The sequence below is a fragment of the Haemorhous mexicanus genome, chromosome 10 (genome assembly GCF_027477595.1).
Source record: "Haemorhous mexicanus isolate bHaeMex1 chromosome 10, bHaeMex1.pri, whole genome shotgun sequence".
NCBI classification, from domain to species: Eukaryota; Metazoa; Chordata; class Aves; order Passeriformes; family Fringillidae; genus Haemorhous; species Haemorhous mexicanus.
This window is the reverse complement of record NC_082350.1, coordinates 24,758,033-24,781,396: the sequence shown is the minus strand read 5'-3', so window position 1 is coordinate 24,781,396 and position 23,364 is coordinate 24,758,033. Positions and strand designations below refer to the sequence as shown.

The following is a 23,364-nucleotide window of genomic DNA, read 5'->3' as shown; positions in this document are numbered from 1 at the left end:
AATGAGTATGAAATGAGTATGAAATGAGTATGAAATGAGCATAAACTGAATATGAAATGAGTGTAAAATGAATATGAAATGAGTATAAAGTGAATATGAGCACATCCACGTTTTAAAAATTAAACTGCATTATTTCTCTGAAGAGAATTCATATCTTGAGACAGGATTAATTCCAGATGGGGGCTAATAAATCCAACAATAAGAAATAATTCTAAATGGAATTTACCAAGCTGGGTTTGAAGCATGAACAGGGGAGTTTGCAAAGCCATGTCCAATAAATAAATAAATAAATAAATAAATAAATAATCCAAAAATGGTTTTAAAGGCTCGTGTTTACAACAGCTACTGAAAATATTTGGAGAGCAAGCTGTGGTTTGGCCAGGAAGGATCAGGGAGGGGAGTTTTGGGATCCCCACCCCATTCTGGAGGCAGGACCATCACACGTGGCCAAAGCTCAGCCTCTCACGTGCCAATCCCGTTCTGCACCTGGAACAATTTGAAATAACAAATCCTCCAGCCCCTCTGGACTGACAGGCCTGAACACCAACAGTGCCCACAGAGTCCTCATCTCCTGCTTTTGACTTCAGCTCCTGACATTTGGCTCTGAGAAATTCAAAATGCTGGAGGTGATAAATTCAAAAAGCAACTTTTCAGTGGGACCTCTTGTAGCTGGGGAAATATCACAGCATTTCCTTGGAGGATTTTTAATTTTTGCTACAGAAATCTCTGCTTTTTCTCCCACAAGGCACCAAGCTTTGTTTAGCTGGGTTTCCCCTCTGTTTTCCCCGTGTTTTTGTTTTGCTGGACTGACACCCACGAGCTCAGCAGGCTCTGGACAGGTCCCAGGGCGTTCCCTGACATCAGGAATTGTTGTCATTCCACTCAGGCTCTGTCAGCCCAGCAAGGGCTGCAAACACCAGCTGGGAGAACCAGGAGAGGACAGGCAGCAGTGCTGGACATCCCAAAAAACCCCAAAAAATCAGGGATGAACTGGATGCAGCTGCAGCCTCAGCCTCTCTTGGCCCTTTCTCAGCTCTCCTCACATCCTGGTTACTCTTGGGGTATTTTGGGTCTCCAGGCTCTGTTTCCTGCTCCTCCAGATCAATGCCCTGCAAGGAGAGCAGCACCAGGATCACATCCAGGCAGCCATGCATTATTCAGCCCAGATGAAGCTCCACTTTTTTCCCTGGATGGGAAAATTTGAAAAATTGATGAATTTCAATTTTAGGGCAAAGCTTCAAGCAACCTTTCCAAAATGGGAGGAGAAGTTACTCCAAGAAGCTCTCCCAGCTGCAGCTGCCTTGGCACAGCCAGGATGGGAGAACAAGCATCCTGGATAGCTTGGATACCTGTAACAATAAATAAATAAATTAAAAATCACCAATCCTACAACAGCTTGGGATCCTAAAGATCACCTCATTCCACTAGCCCAGATTAACTGCTCAGGTCATTTCTGAAACAATCCAGATGTAAGAACTGGTTTTACTTCAAGGATGACCCCTCTCAGCTGTTCCTAAACCTCTGTTCAATGTATTTTCAGGGTAGAAATCCAAGAAAAGGAGCATTTTGGAGCCCCAGCTGCTGCTGCTCACATCCACACCGTGACCCACAAATGCTTCTCCCCACGCCCCATTCATGACAGGAATTTCTGTGCAAATTCCTGCACTGCTGACTGTGATGAAATCCAGAGATGGAGCTTTGCAAACCTCCCTGCTCGTGCTTCAAATCCATCCAAATCCAGACTCTTTAATTCCATGTAGAACTCGGTTTTTTGAGACATCAGGATTTAAAAAGCTGCATGTAAAATAAGAAAGCCTGATACCCACAGAATGAGTAATTAGGGCTAAAATCTCTCAGAGAGAGCAGAATTTAACCCAGATATTCTTATCTTTACCAAAATTCAGTGAATAAATGAATTGATAAGGGAAAGGGGAAAGGAAAAAGGGGAGGGGAGGGAAGGGAAGGGAGGGGAGGGGAAGGGAAGGGAAGGGAAGGGAAGGGAAGGGAAGGGAAGGGAAGGGAAGGGAAGGGAAGGGAAGGGAAGGGAAGGGAAGGGAAGGGAAGGGAAGGGAAGGGAAGGGAAGGGAAGGGAAGGGAAGGGAAGGGAAGGGAAGGGAAGGGAAGGGAAGGGAAGGGAAGGGAAGGGAAGGGAAGGGAAGGGAAGGGAAGGGAAGGGAAGGGAAGGGAAGGGAAGGGAAGGGAAGGGAAGGGAAGGGAAGGGAAGGGAAGGGAAGGGAAGGGAAGGGAAGGGAAGGGAAGGGAAGGGAAGGAAAAAAGAAAGGAAAAGAAAGGAAAAATACACGAACTCCAGCTTGGGCAGCTCAAAAGCCTGGAGTGTTTCAATACATCCCAAGAGATTCCCTAAATTTACCTGGAGTATTTTTCTACCCATCACATGCAGTGCTGCAGCCTGACCCTTGTGATACAACACAAAAAGGCAAAGAAGTCGCTTAAAAAAAAAACAAACAAACAAAAAAAGTTGTTTAAAAGTAAAACTATTAAAAAAATTTCATTTCTGAAAGCCTGAGAATAGGCTCTGTCATTCTGAAGACAATGTTTGCTAACTGAAGAGGTTCCCATGGCCTGGGAGATGGACAGTGATCCCCCTGAGGGGTGCAGGAGGGCAGGGCTCAGTGAGAATTGCACATTTTCAGCTGCACCTCGCTGCTCCCAGTGCCCAGGACAGGGTGGGAGCTGTGCTGTGCCACCTGCAGAGACAGCAGAGCCCAGAAAGCTTTGCTGGAGTGTTTTGATGCATTTCCCTCCTCTGAACGCTTTCCTGGCAGGCTCTTGAACCCTGACATTTCAATAATGCCATCCCTGGCTGCAACAGCTTAATGAGAGCAGGAAAAAAGGCACCTCTGATGTGTTTTCAAACTGGTTATTGGGAACTGAGATCCTCTGGCAGCCCAGGGCCGAGTGGGAGCTCATTCCTGCCACTAATTACTTCTCCCTGGAAAATATTTACATATTTGCTGCTTTTGACCATTCATTATCTCTCTTTTTTTTTTCTTTTTTCCCCCCCCTAACATGTCACCAATTCTTGCTGCACAAAAATAAAGCCTGTAGGTTCTTTCCTGTGGTGTGGAGCTGTCTGAGCTTTGGGCAATAACAAAATCCTCTTCAGCTTTCTTCATTAGATTTCCTCTCCTCACGTGGCTGTGCAGAGGGAGGATAAAACACAGGCAACCTCAGCCACAATGTAATTAATTTAATTTCTTTTTATTGCTCCCAACTCGTCCCTGGTCACCTTGAAACCACCTCACTGCTAAGAGCAGTTTTCTGGCAGTACACAACTTTAATTCAAGACAGATCAGGAGGCTTTAAATGCTTTATTGAGGTAACTTTGAAAGTGAAAACCAAAAAATCACTGAACTCGATCTTCTGGGGCGTTTGCAGCAGAAGAATAAACCCTGTCATGTTCCCTAATTCAACTTCTTTCTCCTCATTTAAATCAGAGCACACTGGCCATGCCCACATCCCTGCTCTCTGAGGAGTGGGGCTCTTGGATCAAAAGCCTCCAGGAGATGTTTAGTTTTTCCAGGGCATGTTTTTAAGTCTCAAGAGCAGAAAATGAGAGGGAAGAAAGCGAGCAGCCCCAGGAACCCACCCTGCAGCACCTGCAGCCCTTCAGCCAAAGGCAGCACTTTCATTTCTTGCACATTCTCCTTTGTGCTGCTCCAGAGAGGGCAGATTATTCCCAATGCTCGAATGCTGCCTGCTGGGAAGGCTCCAGTGGCAGGAGAGGGAACGGCAGGGCCTTGCCCAGGAACAGGGGAGCACAAGGGGGTGCTGCCAGGGAGGAGGGCTCAGCTCCTGGGGGCAATTCACTTGGGGTTAATTCACTTTGGGGTCAATTCACTTTGGGGTTAACTCAGTTTGGGGTGAATTCACCTTGGGGTTAATTCAATTTGGGGTCAATTCACTTTGGGGTCAATTCAGTCTGGGGGGTAATTCACTTTGGGATGAATTCAGTCCTGGAATTAATTCAGTTTGGGGTCAATTCACTTGGGGTTAATTCAGTCCTGGAGTTAATTCAATTTGGGGTGAATTCAGTTTGGGGTCAATTCACTTGGGGTTAATTCAGTCCTGGAGTTAATTCAATTTGGGGTGAATTCACTTTGGGGTTAATTCACTTTGGGGTTAACTCAATTTGGGGTTAATTCACTTTGGGGTGAATTCAGTTTGGGGAGAATTCACTCCTGGGTTAATTCACTTTGGGGTGAATTCACTTTGGGGTTAATTCCCTTTGGGGTGAATTAATTCACTCCTGGGGTTAATTCACACCTGGGGTTAATTCAGTTTGGGGTGAATTCACTTTGGGGTGAATTCAGTTTGGGGTGAATTCACTCCTGGGTGAATTCAGTTTGGGGTGAATTCACTCCTGGGTTAATTCACTTTGGGGTTAATTCCCTTTGGGGTGAATTAATTCACTCCTGGGGTTAATTCACACCTGGGGTTAATTCAGTTTGGGGTTAATTTACTTCTGGGGTTAATTCACTTCTGGGGTTAATTCACTTCTGGGGTTAATTCAATTTGGGGTGAATTCACTTTGGGGTTAATTCAATTTGGGGTGAATTCACTCAGGGGGTGAATTCACTCACTCCTGGGTCTCCTGAAACCACTACACCTCCAGAAAGGAGAAGACTTTCTTTGTTTCACTGTTGTTTTCCAAACTTTCCCTCAAAGCTCCCTTCGGGCTGCTGACACCTTCAGTTTATTTTTGGATAAATGAAGAAACCAAGCTCTTTTTGTGCTGTCTCAAAATGCCATAAATTCTGCAAATAGGAGGAAGGCAGGGATGAGAAAGCCCCCCCTCCCCACCCCTGCCTGACTTTTAGATCACTTTTTGAACTAAAACCACTGCTTCAAACCAAAATGCACCTACAACATGCCCAGCAGCTCAGGGTTTGGCCAGGTTCAAACCAGGGTTTCTGATTTTGGTGTGAAAAAACCCCCCAGGTCCTCGATCTGGAGTGAGAATTGGTGCTGCCCTGTCTTAGGTGCCATTAATTTCTTAATAATCCCATTAAACAAAGAGCCAGGGGCCTGCAGAGCCCAGCAGGAAGGTGCTGGTGTCACATTAAATAACAGAAGGCACACAGGGGAATCCAACAAAAAAAAAAAAAGGAGCAGTTGCCTCTGGGAGAAAACAAGAGAGGGGCCACAACTTTCTATTTTCAGTTGTGTTCCTGGCCTGTGTGAGAGCAGCCAAGAGACATAAGCAGAAATTTGAGCCTGTAAAATGAGCTGGAAACACCTGTTCACAGAGGTGTACCAGGTTTTTGTGACCCACTTTTGAGAGACTTTGAATCAGAGGCCCAGAGAGGTCAATTAAAGCCACTGAGACAGAAAAAAAAAACCAGTTTTCAATTTTTAAAAAAGCCTGAATTGAACGGTGTTTGCCACTGGAATTGTGTTTATCTCTCCTGTCAATTGCAGGTGCTGGGAAACTCAGCAACAAAACATTCCAGTAAAAATATCTCTTTTCTAGAATAGGTTTGAGGTTTCACCCTCTCCTGTTACCCACCCACACCATCCTCCCTCCCAGCCAGCTTTTTCCTTAGTAAGATGGACAGCACTGTGCCAAAACAGCTTTTAAAAGCTGCACTTGGGACAACTCCTTCCAACCTGCAGCTGGAAACTCTTCCCTGGCCTCTCCTGCTGTGCCACCTGAGGCTCTGCAGCTCAGCCCTCAGGGTTTACCTGGACACTTCAGAGCACACAGACTCCAGCTCGGGCAGCTCAGAAGCCTGGAGGGCTCCAGTACATCCCAAGTTATTCCTGAAATTTATTTGGAATATTTTTCTACCCATCACATGCAGTGCTGCAGCCTGACCCTTGTGATACAACACAAAAAGGCAAAGAAGTTGATTTTTTTTTTTAAATAAAAGTCGTTTAAAAGTAAAACCTAAGAACACACTCTATCACCTTAAAAATATCTAATTAAAATGTTTACTAACTCCAAGAGGTTCAAATGGCTTGGGATATTGAAAATCATCACAGCTGGAAGAGTGAATGTTTACATGGACACTTCAGAGCACACAGACTCCAGCTTGGGCAGCTCAGAAGCCTGGAGTGCTCCAGTACATCCCAAGTTATTCCCTAAATTTATTTGGAATATTTTTCTACCCATCACATGCAGTGCTGCAGCCTGACCCTTGTGATACAACACAAAAAGGCAAAGAAGTTGCTTTTTTTTAAAGAAGAGTTGTTTAAAAGTAAAACATGAGAACACACTCTATCACCTTAAAAAATCTAATTAAAATGTTTACTAACTCCAAGAGGTTCAAATGGCTTGGGATATTGAAAATCATCACAGTTGGAAGAGTGAGTGTTCACATGGACACTTCAGAGCACACAAATTCCAGCTCGGGCAGCTCAGAAGCCTGGAGTGCTCCAGTACATCCCAAGTTATTCCCTAAATTTATTTGGAATATTTTTGTACTCATCACATGCAGTGCTGCAGCCTGACCCTTGTGATACAACACAAAAGGGCAAAGAATTTGCTTTTTTTTTTAAAGAAAAGTCGTTTAAAACTATTAACAAAAATTCATTTCTCAAAGCCTGAGAACACACTTTGTCACCTTAAAAAAAATCTAATTAAAATGTTTATTAACTCCAAGAGGTTGACATGGCCTGGGATACTGAAAATAATCACAGCTGAAAGAATGAATGTTAAGTTACCTATTTTTTTTTAATTGTTTAAAAACAAAACTATTGACAAAATTTGTTTCTCCAAGCCTGAGAATATAGTCTATCACCCTAAAATAACAATTAATTAGAATTATAGATGTGAACAGCACGTGTTTGCCTCTGAAGGTTAAAGAAAAAGAGTTATTGACGTGGGAACCAGCTCCTACCAGGACTTTCTCCCCAAAGCATGAAAAAAACGTGTGTTTGTTATAAAGAATTGATTATTTTGCCATCATTCTCTGTGAAGATGTGGTTACCCTGAGCAGAATTATCTCCAATTCTTGTCTATGATTCCACTTATAAATGGAGTCTGAGGAGAAGGTTCCTGATCTCACCACAGCATTTGGCTTCTTATTTAGCTTTTATTTACAGTAATGATATCCACAAAAAGAGGAAAAAAAGGGAAAAAATCCCAACCTCACACAACTAAACACTGGTAGTAAATACCATTCATGCCTCAATGCAAAATAAAAATAATGTGAATTTATCAGGGTACATAACAGCTAAAAAAGAATTCAGGTTGATGATTTAAATGTTTGTCAATTTAAACCATCACAGAAGTGCTTATTTAAAGCACTGATTGAAATAATTCCATCCCGGAGGCAGGAGATTGCTCCTGCCCTCAGAGTTAAAAATAATATCCCCATTAACCTCAGCAACACTTTCCTAATTGCCAGGGATTACAGATCTTCCCTGCACAGCTCATCCCCTGAGATTCCCTCATTGCTTCACTCCCAACCACTCCTGAGCCTCTGAAAAAGCCAAACTCCAGGGATGGATTTTTTTGGTGACAGCACCAAAAATTCATGAGGGTGTCACCCAAATTCTCTGCAGCTGGAGCAGCTCCATGTCAGTATTTATGGGGGGCTCTCCTCTGCTGGCTGATGCCAACTGGCACCACCACGGAGCTGGCAGCTGCTCCCACACTTTGTCCCCTCTGTCCTGAGCAACAGCTCAGGCTGGAATTTGTGCCAGCAAGGCGGAGATGTGGCAGAGACAAAGAGGGCAAAGTTTAGTGCCCAAAACCCCCGGGGTTACAGCACTGGAAGGGCTTCCTGGGGAGCCACAAAGGAGAGCTGCCAAAGCATGGGGCTGGCTGCTTCCCCAGCCTGCACCGAGGGAAAACCGGGATCATCCTGCCCCAGGAATCAACATCCTGCACTCAGGAAAACCAGGATCATCCTGCCCCAGGAATCAACATCCTGCACTCAGGAAAACCAGGATCATTCTGACCTAGGAATCAAAGTCCTGCACCTAATAAAACCACGATCATCCTGCCCCAGGAATCAACATCCTGCACTCAGGAAAACCAGGATCATCCTGCCCCAGGAATCAACATCCTGCACTCAGGAAAACCGGGATCATCCTGCCCCAGGAATCAACATCCTGCACCAAATAAAACCAGGATCATCCTGCCCCAGGAGTCAACATCCTGCACCAAATAAAACCAGGATCATCCTGCCCCAGGAATCAAAGTCCTGCACTCAGGAAAACCAGGATCATCCTGCCCCAGGAATCAACATCCTGCACTCAGGAAAACCGGGATCATCCTGCCCCAGGAATCAACATCCTGCACTCAGGAAAACCAGGATCATCCTGCCCCAGGAATCAACATCCTGCACTCAGGAAAACCAGGATCATCCTGCCCAATGAATCAAAGTCCTGCACCTAATAAAACCAGCATCATCCTGCCCCAGGAATCAAAGTCCTGCACTCAGGTAAACCAGGATCATCCTGCCCCAGGAATCAAAATCCTGCACCTAATAAAACCAGGATCATCCTGCCCCAGGAATCAAAGTCCTGCACTCAGGAAAACCAGGATCATTCTGACCTAGGAATCAAAGTCCTGCACCAAATAAAACCAGGATCATCCTGGCACAGGAATCAAAATCCTGCACCAAATAAAACCAGGATCATCCTGGCACAGGAATCCCCTATAACAAATCCAGCATCAAGGGTGAACCATGATCATCCTGACCCAGGAACCCCCTAAAACAATCCAGCAAATAAAACCAGGATTATCCTGACCTAGGAATCAAAATCCTGCACCAAATAAAACCAGGGTTATCCTGACCATGGGAATCACCTCACACAAATCCAGCACCAAATAAAACCAGGATCATCCTGACAGAGGGATCACCTCTCACACAAATCCAGCACCAAATAAAACCAGGATCATCCTGGCACAGGAATCACCTCTCACACAAATCCAGCACCAGATAAAACCAGGATCATCCTGGCACAGGAATCACCTCTCACACAAATCCAGCACCAAATAAAACCAGGATCATCCTGGCACAGGAATCACCTCTCACACAAATCCAGCACCAGATAAAACCAGGATCATCCTGGCACAGGAATCACCTCTCACACAAATCCAGCACCAAATAAAACCAGGATCATCCTGGCACAGGAATCACCTCTCACACAAATCCAGCCCCTCAGCTGTTGGATGGATTCCACCAGTTTGGCATCTCCCACCAAAGTGCACATCCCTGAGTTAACTCCACTCTGGGGAACTGGGATTGTCTCCTTCCCAGGCCTGCTGCTTCTCTCCTCCTTGGGAGCTGGAGACTGGTTTTTCCTACTTCTCCTGCTCTAATTCCCCTTTTCTTCCACACCAACAAAGAGCCAAACTTCAGGTGTGATTTCCCTTTGTTCACCAACCTTCAGCCAGGATTTCCCTTTCCTTCCACACCACTGAACTTCAGCTGTGGTTCCCCTTTTCTCCCACAATAATGAACAGCCAAACTTCAGATAATTAGGAATAAATATCCAATGAAAAATTAGTTTTGTTTGGTGGGATTATCCAGACTGCTGCCCAACTTCCCTCCTCCCCAACAGAAATAAAACCTCAGGACCCACATCACATAAACCCATGTTAAAAAACCCCAGCACGAAAAGCACCTTCTACATCCTACCCAACATCTTAGACATCTCCAAAACCACTTGAGCAATAAAAAAAAAGCTATAAAATCAGAAAAAACCAATTCACTCTGCAAAGCACGAAAGCAGATGAAAGCTCAGGGGTATAAACATCAAGAACACTAAAGAGACAAGCATGTTCCTTCTCCCCTTCCTCCTACTCCCACACTTCATTCCTGAAGCACACAGCTTTGGACAGAGATTTTATTTCATGCCAACCACAATCAGATATTTCAATACCTCAGTGTTTGTCTGGAGGGAGCACACATTCCAGGGAAAATGCAGTGCATGCACAGATTACCTGAAATAAATCACATTCCCATTTAAATTCAGGTTTAAAGAAGTGGCACAGCACAGAGCTGTATTATGGACCACGCACTTTTCCCTCAGAAGAAATGTTTCACACCCTCCAGCAGTTTTCTTTTGGGAGGAGAATGAAAAAGTAAAGAGATTTATTACATTAAAAAGCATATTGATTGAAAGCAGCGCTGTATGACAGCTTCAGCTATTATAACAGAACTTAATAAAATCAAATGTTTACCCCTGAAGGGGATTCAGAGGGAAAAAAAAATAAAAAAGGCTTTATCAACACTTATGACAATGAGCAAATCTGCAAGGGATAACATTTTGGTGCTGAAAGTAAAATGCAAATAAGAGCTCATTTCTCCAGGGGAGCTTTGAGGTTTGCCCACACGAGGAGCTGTGGCTAATTGCAATGTGAAAACACCTCCTGTGATTGTGTGGCTGGAGATGTCAGCTGCTCCCACAGCTGGAGAGCAGACAGGGTCACAGATGATGAGAGCAGGAGATGTCCCAGCATCACAGGCAGTTTGTAGGAGCAGCAGGACAGTCCTTTGTGCTGCCACGCTGCTCTCAGGGCTTGGTGATGGGCTTAACCCAAAGAATGACACTCCTTCCTCCCTGCCTTTGTCCCCTCTGCTCATCCCTTTGTCCCCTCTGCTCATCCTTCCCTCCCCCTGACCCTTTGCTCATCCCTTCTTCCTTCCCCTTGTCCACTCTGCTCATCTCTCCCTCCCTTTTGTCCACTCTGCTCATCCTTCCTTCCTTCCTGCCCTTGTCCACTCTGCTCACCCCTCCTTCCCCTTGTCCACTCTGCTCACCCCTCCTTCCCCCTGTCCCCTTTTCTCCCCCCTCTTTCCCCTTCTCCCCTTTTCTCCCCTCTCCTTCCCCCTGTCCCCTTTTCTCACCCCTTTCCTCTTCTCCCCTTTTTTTCCCCCCTCCTTCTCCCTGTCCTCTTTTCTCCCCTCTCCTTCCCCCTGTCCCCTTTTCTCACCCCTTTCCCCTTCTCCCCTTTTCTCCCCTCTCCTTCCCCCCGTCCCCTTTTCTCACCCCTTTCCCCTTCTCCCCTTTTCTCCCCCCTCTTTCCCCCTGTCCACTCTGCTCCTCTCCCAAGATCCCAGCTCACTGTATCCACCACCAGCTGCTTTTCTGGGATGGCTTTCCCACAGGAGCAGAAGGAAAGGTGGATTTCTCCTCCATCCACATTATTTGATGGCAAACCCCTCCAGAGCTGAGAGCCTGCTCTAAACAACAGCTTTCTGTTATTTCTGGTTTTTAGTGGGACCAAAATATTTCCCTTGATGCTTCCTGGATCAGGCCTGATCTGGTCCAAGCTGTATTTGCCATATAAACACCAATTTCACGGCATAAATGAGCAGCTATTTCAACTCAAATTCACCATTCTCACCAGTCTTACTTACCCTGAGTATTTGTCACTATTCTGGCACCTGCAAACCTTTCTTCTCTGGTAAACTGCAATGAAATTTGCATTTTTTCAAAGCTGTGCTGCTTTCAAATGAAACCTACTTCTGGCACGAGCTTTAAACTGCTTTAATAAAACCACCAGTGTTTAACATTGAAGTGTTAAACACCAGCTGAAAAACAGGAGTAAAAGCAGATAAAACAGCCCAAAAAAGGAAAAAAAATCATCTGCAGCTTGTTACAACTCCTGATTTTACACACAAATGACAACAGCATGGACATTTTTGCCAGGATGAAAACTTCTTTTTGGGATTGCCTCACCTGCAGCCTTTGCTGTTTCCTGAGCTTCTGGGTGAAGTGAAACTCTACAGCTCATAAAGAAATAGGGTCATTAAATGCTGATGAGCATTTCCTACCTGGGGGAACTCCTGGGCTGGGGTTGAGCCAGAGGAACTGGTCTGGCCAGCTGGGCTGGGATCTGGTGAACCTGAGCTCCAGGAGGAGCAGCCAGAGGGAACCTGGAGTTCCAAACTCTGTTTTAAAGCACGTCCCAGGAGGGCTGGAATGGGCACAGCTCCCCGGGACACGGCATTCCCTGAGGGTCTGTGGCATGAGGGACAGAGGTGTGGCCACAGGACCAGCAGGGATGAGGAATGGGGCTGAGGAGTCTGTGTGGGGCACAGAGCAGGGGTGCAGTAGAGCCCAAAGGGGGCTGACTTCACCTAAACTTGGAGAATTTACCAAATATTGCAGTGAAAAATTGGAGCAAGAGGCGTGTGACTTTCTGTGCCTAATTAGAGCAGCTGCTGCCCTTAAATTAGGTTTGGGAAGTCTCCCTGCAAGGGCAGAGATTCAAAGCAGGAGGAGCACACGAGCATTTTGTTCCTTTTTCCCAGATCTGTCAGGGTTTCTGTGCTCTGAGGGAAGGGCAAGACCTGAACCTCGAGACCTGAGAAAAACGAGTGCCAGGTTCCTCTGCATTGCCTTTCCTGCACTGGTTTGGGGTGGAAGGGACCCTAAAGCCCACCTTATCCCATGGGCAGGGACACCTCCCACTAGAGCAGGATGCTCCAAACCCTTGGGACACTTCCAGGGCTGGATCCCAAAACCTGGCTGATCTCACAGCACGATCACACTCATCTCTGAGCAGATCAATGCGCCCAAAGGCTGCTGGGGCTGAGGAAAGCTGAAATCTCACTTCAGAGCAGGCAATACCTGCGTGCTGAGGAAGACACAAAACCCCAGATGAAGAGGGGCAGGGCTGAAAAGTCCTGAGAAAACGAGGAAAAAATTGAGAAGTGCCAAAAGCAGCGCATGGGAATCCTGCCATGAGCATGGGACGTGGCCACAGTGCCAAAACTGCTGCAGGAAACTGCAGCCACCAGCAGAAACCAGCCAGCAGCAAAACACAGCAACCACGTGCCAGGAGATTGTTTCAGAAGTGAAACTGCCAGAAGCCAAATCACAGCTTTAAGGCACAATTTACACCGTCAATATTTGGGTTTCCAGCAAAAAGGGAGGGAGGAGAAATCCTACCGTGCTCCAAAAGCGCTGCTGGAAACACCACACTGCAGGCAGAGCAATCTGCTGGTTTAATTAACCCACATGACAGAGGACGTGAAATTTTTGTTTCTCTCACACAGTTAAACACAAAAGTATCCAAACTCCTGAGCTAGGGAACAGAAATGATTAAAATCCCACCGCTCCAAGATTGTTTCTTCCCCATGCACAGCGATTCCCAACAGGAACACGTCCTGTGGAGGAGTCTTGAGTTCCTCAAGATCATGGGGAAAACTTCAATGACTTTCATAATCTGAAAGCATCTCATAATCAAAATTGATTTCATTAAAGCAGTGGCAATCTGCTGGCAGCCTGAGAGCCCAGACAGGGAAACACCCATTAAAACAAAGCTGGCAAAACATATTAAAAATTAATGGACTTCTTGATTTCTATCAAAATTGAAAAAAGGCTCAATCCTACACCCAATGATACAGCCCTGAATGGCAGCAATTAAAGTTCCTCCTTCCAATTACAGCTTTTTACAGCATTTTAATCAATTTCTGTACAGCAAAGGAGCGTAGAGTTTAACCCTGAATCGAATCAGCATGGTGCTGCAGGGTGAAAAATCAAAATCCTGGAGCATGAGATGCAAGAATAAAACTTAGATAAAGTGAACAAAATGACAGGAATGTTCCTGTAGATCATTTTTGACTTGTGTTTTAGGCCACTGGAGGGGAATTCATAAGCAGATTTGGGCCTTGCCTATCAACATGACCTCACCTATGTAAATATTTATTCAAACATCTGGGCATATTGCAGTGGATTCTAGATTAGAAACCCAAGGAAATTACTATAAAAGGAAAACCATGCTGGCAGTTTCTGTTTAAAAACTGCAAACCCTCAGAGACTGCTCCTTACAACTGGGCTGTAACATCCAGAGAAACTCCAAAGCCTGTGTTTGATTTATTCCTACCTTTTATAAAATCCCAGGCCATCAATCCTGAATGGCCTTGACTCAAAAGCCTGAGAGGTAAATTTTCACTGCTGAGATTGCTTAAGTAGTTCAGCATCACAGGGATGGGGCTGGAATGAGAATTAGCAGATTTAAAAAACCACCAAAAAATGAACTAAAATTGTGAAATTGGCAGCTTTCTCTGCTTTCAGCACAGCACAAACACCTTCTGCTGTCAGGATCAGAGAGCTGGACTGGAAGGCACAGCAGGTTTATTCAAACACAGCTGGCACAGTGCCCTCTCCTCCAGGCCTCACCTCAGCCTCACACCAGGCTCCTCAGGACTCTCCACCATTATCTTCTGACCTTTCCCTTTTTTTTTTTTCTTTTTTTTTTGTGTCTTTCTGAGTTAATCAGTAACCAGAGACTTCTGCCAGCACTTGGTGCTGCTGATCTCAAGGTCCTGAGCCCCACGGAGCCACTTCCACACCGTTCTCTCCTTCCCCATTCCAGCTCCCCAGCCTTTCCCTGCGCTGGGAATAAAAATTAAAAATAAAAAGGTGTATTCTCCATCCTAAAACACTGGCTCAGCAGCTCCAGAGCCCAATTATTCCAGGCAGAGAAAAGCTCTTACCCATAGCTACACATCATGAGGGACAAGTCTTGCCATGTCCCCATTCAGGAGGTGGAGGGAAATAAAAAGAGACATTTTTTTATGAGACAGTTACTGAGCTGTAATTTTCCACATCCGTTTACAACTGCAAACAAGCCCAGGCAGAGGAAGGTACTATCTATTACCATAATTATTTTTAAAACCTTCACCCCACAGGGTTAGGAAAAAGCCATGATTTACAGCAGAGCCATAACTATAAAACTGCAGATGGGAGCTGAGCTATTTTGCTCTTGTCTAATGCTGAGATCTCATTAAACTGCGTGCTTAAACCTTAAATATTTGAGAGTAAATGGTAGTTAAAATAGGGAAATCACTCTCATTAAGCAGCCAGCCTTTCCTCTGCTCAGCTTTCCAGCTCATCATTTGTTATTTGGTCATTTGTGCAGTTTGACACTGCTTCATCCTCCAGCCTGGACAGCCCCAAAATTCCTAAATAAAGGGAAAAGGGCAAGGGAAAAAAAAGCACTCAAGCCATTTTAAACCTTAAAAAGAAACTGATGAGAGAGCAGAAATGTTTTTCTTTTGTAAGTTCCATCACCTTGAAGGATGATCCTTTGGCCAAAGTCATTCAGTGAGACAACAGGCAGCAACTTTTCTTTATTCTTTCTAAATCTAGAAGGACGAAAGGAAGATCTAGAAAGGTCTTCTTTGACCTCTACCTGCTCTGCATTATTATTATTATTATTATTATTATTATTATTATTATTATTATTGTTGTTGTTGTTGTTTTGTTGTTGTTATTGTTATTATTATTATCATCCATCATCATTGTCATCATCATCATCATCATCATTACCATTATATCTCCAAGACACTAACCTTTAATAAAAAAAGTTTCTCCAAGAAACTAACCTTTAATAAAAGCTTGCACTACACACCCCACCATCCAATTTTCTCTCTGAAATATTCTTGCCTTTCAGCAGTTACTGCAGCAAACCAGAGCATTCATAATTATTTTTGCTTACTCCCTTCTCAAGCCACCCACAAAATCCAAAGCAATGTCTGCCAACCTATCCAGGCTAAAACTGGAAGCTGGAAGAGGAAATGACATAAGAGAAAAGCGGAATTTATGCAAAATGTCGGTGATATGAAAGCCCAGAAATCTTAATAAATTAGCAGTGCTCAGTAATTGAAGCTGCTTGAATCATGCTCCTCCATCCTTCCACTTCAATGGGATATGGCAGGAAGTAATTAATGGAGACAGGCTCCCTTGCATATAGCTGGAAATAATTCATCTGGCATCTCATTCCTGGTATTGGCTGTTGGGAAAAACAAATTTCTCCCCATACAGAACAGTCTGTTTCACGCATAACCCCAGGGATCAGCTGTTCTTTATTCCTGAAATATACATAAAGAAATTTAATGGGAGCCCATATGGAAAATTTAACCTTCACAAAGGCTTTGCCAAGTGCGTAGATGAAGCGTTTCACAGAGCATTTGATGTTTTTAAAAAATGAAAATAAATGAAGACATACAAACCCCCCATTCAAACAGAGACTTAAAATGTAGTATTATGTACTAGGGATTAAATAAGAGCATAAATTTTTATTTCTTCTCTCTTGTTTTCTACTCAAAATTACAAAACCTGCTTAGAAAAAAACACGTTCCTCATTATTTCTTTTTTTTTTTCTGTATGCACAGCGCACAGTTCATGTTCTTCTGAACAGTTTTACCTAAAATGTAAAACTCCAAACTAATTAGGTCCTCAACTTATTTTTGTAGGAGTAAAGGCCATGAAGAACACTTCGGATTCCATTATGAATAACAGATGCGAGACGGGTACATTTATAAACCACTAAATTTAGAAAGATCTGGGGAGAGTTCTGCTGAACCTTTCAAAATTAAAAACCTGCCTGTACTTTGCCACTGAATCCATCCGAGCAAGTTCTGAGGAAGCAGAATACAAAAGGCCCATGAGTTTTCCACGGATCCGGCATTCCCGCCTGCCATGGGTGGAATTTCAAGACGCCCAACAAAGCAGGCAACATCCACGGGGCACGTTAGCTAAATGCCAACATTCCCTGCGTTAGCTGGGGGTCATCCAATACCCTCAGCCTTGCCATTTCGTGCAGGGCAAGCTACAAAATTAATGAAAGAAATCAGATCCCCCTTTCACGCCGGATCCCACAAGCTCTGGTTGAAAACAGCGCTCGGGTCCTGCCCCCATTGCTGGGGCCGCTCGGTTCCCGCAAGGAAGCTCAGCTCGCACAAAGGCACCTTCCTGCCGGCCACTAAAGAGCCAGATGGCCCCAGGGAACTGCTCAGGGCTCCTGTTCCTCCGGGAAAAGCTGGGAAGGGACACACGGACAGTGCCACCCGTGTCCCACGGACAGTGCCACCCGTGCTCCTCCGTGCGCAGGGAGCTGGCCCGAGAACGCCAGGAGGAGCTGGCACCGCTGTGCCCACCTGAAATCAGACAGAATACCCCAAACCAGGGCTCGGCGTTTTTTATCAAGTCGACAATCCTCAATACCCAAAGAGTTTGCGTTAATTTAAAGGGGGCCAAAGAGCCGACACTGCGAGGAGAGCCCAGGTCCCTTCCCGAGGCTGGCAGCGGCTCCCGATGCCGAGCCCAGGGCCTGGATTTTCCAGGAGCCCTTCCAGGTTTAGCAGGGCAGCAGCTGCCACCCCTGTGCCCCGTGAGTGCCTGGGCACTGCCAGAGCTTTTCCAGGAAGGATCTGGACTCTTGGATCCGGGGGAGCAGCTGGAGGAACACCCTCCCTCACAGAAAATTCCCACCATTTCTCCCGTCACCCCGGCGGGTTCCCTCACGCCCAGCCGGAGCTGCTGTGCCACACAAGGACGAACTCCTCGTCCTTGCCCAGAGTTACGAAACGCGTGCCTTGTGCCACACCAAAAGCTGCGTGGCAGCACCACATCCTAAAGGCAGAGGAAGCTGCAGTTCCAACATTTGTCATCCGCAAACCACGGAATATCCCGATCGTCGGCGTGCCCGGCAGAGCGGCGAGGTCGCCCAGCAGCGAGCGCCACGATGCCTTGGCTTGGCTGCCTTCCCTCCAGGGCAGGCACAGCGCTCTTTAATGACATAAACTCCCAAACACAATGCCCCAACACCGCGCTCGGCTCCCTGGACAGGCAATTACCCACAGCACATTTTCCACACACACGCTTTAGCATCCTCCAGCAGCGCTCCTGTTTCACCTCTGCCGATGAGCCCGGCTCTGTCCGGGGGAGAAGCCAGCCCGCTGCCAAAATCACATCACAGCACACTTGGCTGTAACAAAAGATGACTCCGGGGAGTTTGTGCTCATCATCGTTATTCCACGCACGTCAGAGCCACCTCCAGCAGCCTTTCCTTCAATTAAACCTCTACTACTGCAAAGGGCAAAGGGGGTACGGACACATTTGCGCCGTGCTGAGCGCGGAAGGGGTAAGGAGGGATAAAGGGAAGGCAGGATTACACAGCCCTTTTTTCGAGACATCCACCGCCCTCCAAAAAGCAAGGAAATCCCCTCCCCACAATGTAGAAGACAGCCACACAAACCTGGTGGGTGAGAACACATCCACGCCTTGCCTTGGACCATCCTCCCTCCCGCACCCCCCCTTTTTTTTTTCTGGTGTTGTTGAATTATTGGTTTTTTCCAGCTGAGCACTTGCCTCTCCTCCGTGCCCATCAAATATCCCGAAGATGGAGGGGTGAGTCTTGTTCACCAGGTCGGTGATTACTTCGAACCTGTCCTCCATGTGATCCCTGCGGCCTTGGATGGAGTAGACAGCCACGTTGTGGCTCTTGAACTCCCAGGTCTTGGAGAACTCAGCGTCCAGCACGTCTAAACCCCCGAGCCTGTCATTCTGCATGATCTCGGCCACCTTGCCCTTCACCATCTTCACCGCATCCCTGCTGGACTTAACAATGGTTTTCACCTCATCCGTGTGGAAGAAATAACTCCACAGGGCCAGGCTGATGCACAGCAAGAACAGGGTCTCCGGTCTGAGCAAGAAGTAACGCATGATCCGACCCAGCAGAGACAGCAAAGTCATTGTATCCTCTATCATTTATTATCGCGACCGTGTCTCCCCACAGCATGCAGCGGGGCGGCTCCGAGCCCGGGGCCGCTCGCTCAGTGCATGCTCGGCCGGCCGGGCAGCGCCGAGCCCCGCGCTCCGTTCTGCTCCGCTCCGCTCCGCTCGCTGCGGCTCCGCTCCCGCTGCTCCCGGCGGCCGCGCCCCGGCCCCGCGGCGTCCCGTCCGTGCCGCGGGGGCGCGGGCCCGCCGATGGATGCGCCGAGCGCTGCGCCGCCGGATGCCTCCTGAACGCCGCTGCGCGCCGCGGCTCGGTCGGGAGGTGGCTGCCGGGGCCGCCCGCGGTACCTGCGTCCCGTGTCCCCCGCGCCCGGCGCCGGCCCGCCCTCCTTCCACCCGGGCGGAGCGTCCCGGCCGCCGCCCCCGCCGCGCCGCTAAACTACAAATCCCGGCAGCCCCCGCGGGAGCGCGCCGGTGCGGGCGGGGTGCGGGGCATGCTGGGAGTTGTAGGCTGGGAACTGCTGGGGAAAGAGCCGGGAAAAAGAAAAAAATTATGTAATCAAAGTGATTTGAATCGAAATAAAAATTTTTTAAAATTAAAAAATCAAAATTATTTAATCAAAGTGATTTTAATAAAATCAATTTATTTTAAATAATTTTTCAAAATTAAAATTATTTAAAAGTGTAATTAAACATTATTTAATCAAAGTTATTTAATCAAAGTGTTCTTGCAGCCGCCTGGGATAGCGGGAAGTGTCCCTGCCCATAGGATGAGATGCCCCTAAAGTCCCTGCCAACACAAACCATCCTGGGGTTCTTCTAAAGGATGAAATTGACCCTGGCGTGTTCCCCAGTTCCCTTCACAAGCTCGCAGTCAAAACGGAAACAAAGCAGGATTTTGTCAATTATTAAACTTAGAGTAGAGTTTGCCAGGGTAGCATTTTGTTGGGAAAAAGCCCAAAGCATCTCTCTTCTTTCTCTGCCCCCTTTGTGTAAATTGCCATTTTGCTGCGCTGACAGCACTGAAAACCACGAGCTGTGTGTGTGAGCAGAATAACAGATAACATAAATATTTATATTTAAATAGAAACAATTCAAGGCCGTGCCTGAGCTGTTTGCTGCCAGCTGTGGGGCACAAAACACAAAATCCATCAACCAGACTCAGAGAGCGTCGGAGCCAGCACGAGAATCCAACGCCTCAAACACAAAGTGAATTATCCAGCCCCAAACCCCAAACCTGAAATTCTGACTGGAAAATGGTAAATTTCAGCCGGGAGCATCCCAGGTTTTCCAGCAGCTCCCACTCCCTCTGCGCTGTTGTTGCTGTGCTGTAAATTCTTTGTTTTGCCACTTGTTCCAAAGCTCAGCTGAAATAAATGACAGAGCCCCCAGCCTGCTCAACCCAAAGTTCTAATTTCAGCCTTTCGGTGTCCCATTCTCACATCCAGCTCCGAGAAACAGCAAAATTAATGACAAATATTAACTACAACCATGATGCTGCTTTAAATGTGAGAGGTGCAAACCACTCTGTTAGCATTTTATCCAAAATTTTACATTTCAGGCCCAGAAAAACCTCTCCCCTTTATCTGCCCCTCTGTCACGACGTGCTTGTGCTGAGCCACAGATTATTTTTTTTTACCCAAAATGCCAAAATCTGCACTTGTGAGTTGGGGAATAAGGTTGCAGCTCCTGCAGCTAATGAGGCTGATTAATTAACTGAAAGTACTTGATGAATGCTCCAGGAAAACTGAGGCTGTGTCCTGAACAGGGGTAAATAAGAACCCCCAAGGAAATTATATTTTTGATCCTACAGAAATGTGCAGCTGATAAAAAGCTGTGTAGCCAAAAGTTCTAATGATATTGTTGATATTAATGATATTTATTGAGCTTTTAAATTTCTATTAGTTTTATATTAGGGAAAGATTTTATCTTTTATCTTTAAATGTAAAATAAGGAGGGTGCTGCTCACTGCCACCAACCATTTCATTATTTGTCATTTTACTGCAATATAAATGTGGCACTGTCTATTAGCTACAGACTGTGTAGCTAATAATTCTAATAATATCATTAATATCACTATCTCTATTATGGCTTTTAAAATTCTATTAATTTTATCCTTAAGGAGAGATAAAATAAATGTAAAATAAGAAGGATGATGCTCTCTCCCACCAATTAATTTGTTATTTATTTGTCATTTTACTGAAATATAAATGTGTCACTGTCTATTAGCTACAGACTGTGTAGCTAATAATTCTAATAATATCACTAATATCACTATTATGGCTTTTAAATTTCTATTAGTTTTATGTTAGGGGAAGATAAAATAAATGCAAAATAGGAGGAATGCTGCTCTTTCTTACCAACCAATTCACAATTTATTTGTCACTTTGCTGCAATATAAATGTGTCACTGTTTATTAGCTACAATAATATTGTTAATAATATTAATAATATTGTTAATATATATTCTATAATATTATTATATCACTACCTCTATCATGGCTTCTAAATTCTATTAATTTTATACTTAAGGAGAGAAAAAATAAATGTAAAATAAGGAGGATGGTGCTCTCTCTCACCAATTAATTCATTATTTATTTGCCATTTTACTGCAATATCAATGTGACTCCTGTGAAGTTGTGTTTCCCTGTTGGCAGTTTTGAATTGTGGAGGGAAATGAGGAGGTCCCAGAGCCTACAAAGTTTTACAATATAGTAATATATATATATAAAACAAAATAGAAGTTTTAAAGCAGTGTCTCGTTCTTCTTCTTAACTTTATTTTTCTTAAGTTTAAATAGTATTTTATAATTAGTTAGAAAAGTCTGCATTGCAGACTTCAAATAATTAATTATTAAGTTAAAAGTAAAAATAATTTGTGTCGTTTCTTAATGAGACAGTTTAACCTTAGCAGACCTAACTTACTGCTAAAGTACTGCAGAACTCACAGCCCATAAAACTGCAATAGAGATGAGATAATAAACATCCAAACACAAATTACATCTCAGACGCTTCAATCCCGACCCTAACACAAACCAAACAAGGAGATAAAAATGCAATAATTATTGAGCCAGCCCAGTGGCTCGAGCCAAAAAAATTCCCAATTTCAGGGTTCATTCTGCTCCCCTGCAGCTCTTCCCAGGGCAGGAGCAGAACTCCAGCACCCACAGGTTCCTTTAAAAATCAGCAATAAAACCTCAGCAATGCTCGGGGCAACAGCTGCTGTTTAATTCTACCTTTGGGTCACTTGTGAGAGGAATGAGGAGAGATTTCTGAGCCGGGTTTGTGAACGAAGTGGAGAAAGATCCTCTTGGAAAACTGGGAAAGCATTCCTTGCTCAACAGCTCCTCCTCCTGCTGGCCCAAAGTGTGAAAGCGTCGGGGCATCACTTGTTCCCCTGTTTTGGCTGCTGAACCAAATCATCTGCTCCTGCACACGGGAGTTCTTTGCTCAGCTCTCCAGCACACCGGAGTTGTGGGTTATAAACAGAATACACCTGGGAATTATCTTCCCAATTTTCCCAAGCGGCATTCGGCTTTTCTAGGCAATTTCTGTGGGACCCAGAATGAAAATAGAGAGTGAGATAATGGAGAAACTCTGTTTGCTAGTTTGAACAATACCAACATGTTTATCTTTGTCACTTCTTGCTTGTATTCAATAAAGTTCAATGGTTCTGATTGGAGGAAGCCTCATTTTGTGAATGTCCTTACAAGCATAACTTAAATAAAAATAATAGCAGGGAAAAACTCTTTAACTTCCTGGTTAAATACCTGCCCAGTGCAGTGTGTGAAATTATTAGAGATATTATATATAATTTTAGTATATTATCATATTATGTATTAATATATAATTAATACAATTAAATATACATAATATATACAGTGAAATATATATATATTCCACTATTGTGACATTTATATATATATAATGGAATTATTATCTATAAATTAGCAATGAAATTTTTATATATAAATTATAAATATGAACACATCCTGGTTAAATACCTGCAGGTTAAATACCTGCCCAGTGCAGTGTGTGAAATTATTATATATATTATATACAATATTAGTATATTATTATATTATATATTAATATATAATTGATACAATTAAATACACATAATATATACAATGAAATGTATGTATTCCACTATTGTGAGATTAATATATATATAATAGTGAAATTATTATCTATAAATTAGCAATGAAATTATTATATATAAATGATAAATTTGAAGACATCCTGGTTAAATACCTGCAGGAGCCTGGGGTGGAAATACCACACCTGCCTTACTCAGGGAATATAACTCTTGGTTTCTCAAGAATTATGTATTCACTCTAAATATATTCATTCTCTGTTCACATTCATTCTATATTCATTCTAAATATAGAATTTTCATTTTAAATACAAAGTTTTCATTTTATAGGATGTAATTTATACCTGGAAGTAACATTTTTGTCAGAGAACAATAATTTATCTCGTTTCCCAATGTTGTTGGTTAACCTTTACATTTTCTTACTCACTTGGAATATCAGAGCCAAACTACCTGGTGGTACATCAAGGAAAGATGTCAAGGTTAATTTCATGGAGAAGTTTAACCTGGGATGGATTTCAGAAGAAAATTCTGGGGTTTGCCCACTTACAGAGCCTTGAATTGCCCCAGTTCTGGAATTGCCCCAAAAATTTGGCTGCTGAAGTGGCTGGGAGTCTTTTCTTGGTGGCAGCACAATCCCTAAAATATTGGTTTGGAATCCACCTCCCCAGGGCATGGCATATTTTGGGAGACAGAGATTATTCCAGACAGATTTTCCAGGAGTGAACTCCCTGAAAATTGGGAAATGACCGAGCAGGGAGTGTTTGTGCAGCACTGCTGGGGAATTCATGCCCCTCAAACTCCCCCCTTGCCCAGAGAA

The 23,364-nt window shown here is 44.6% G+C and overlaps 1 protein-coding gene across 1 annotated transcript in view; it reads right to left on the bottom strand.

Annotated features, from left to right (window-relative positions):
• The window catches only part of PPM1L (protein phosphatase, Mg2+/Mn2+ dependent 1L), a 70,006-nt gene extending 51,346 nt beyond the window's left edge, over positions 1 to 18,660 (bottom strand). Inside the window, exon 1 of the mRNA XM_059855837.1 lies at positions 18,088 to 18,660. Within this exon, the coding sequence (XP_059711820.1) occupies positions 18,088 to 18,486 (399 nt within the window). The 5' untranslated portion in view covers positions 18,487 to 18,660. The remainder of the gene's footprint in view (positions 1 to 18,087) is intronic.
• Positions 18,661 to 23,364: the final 4,704 nt, after the last annotated feature.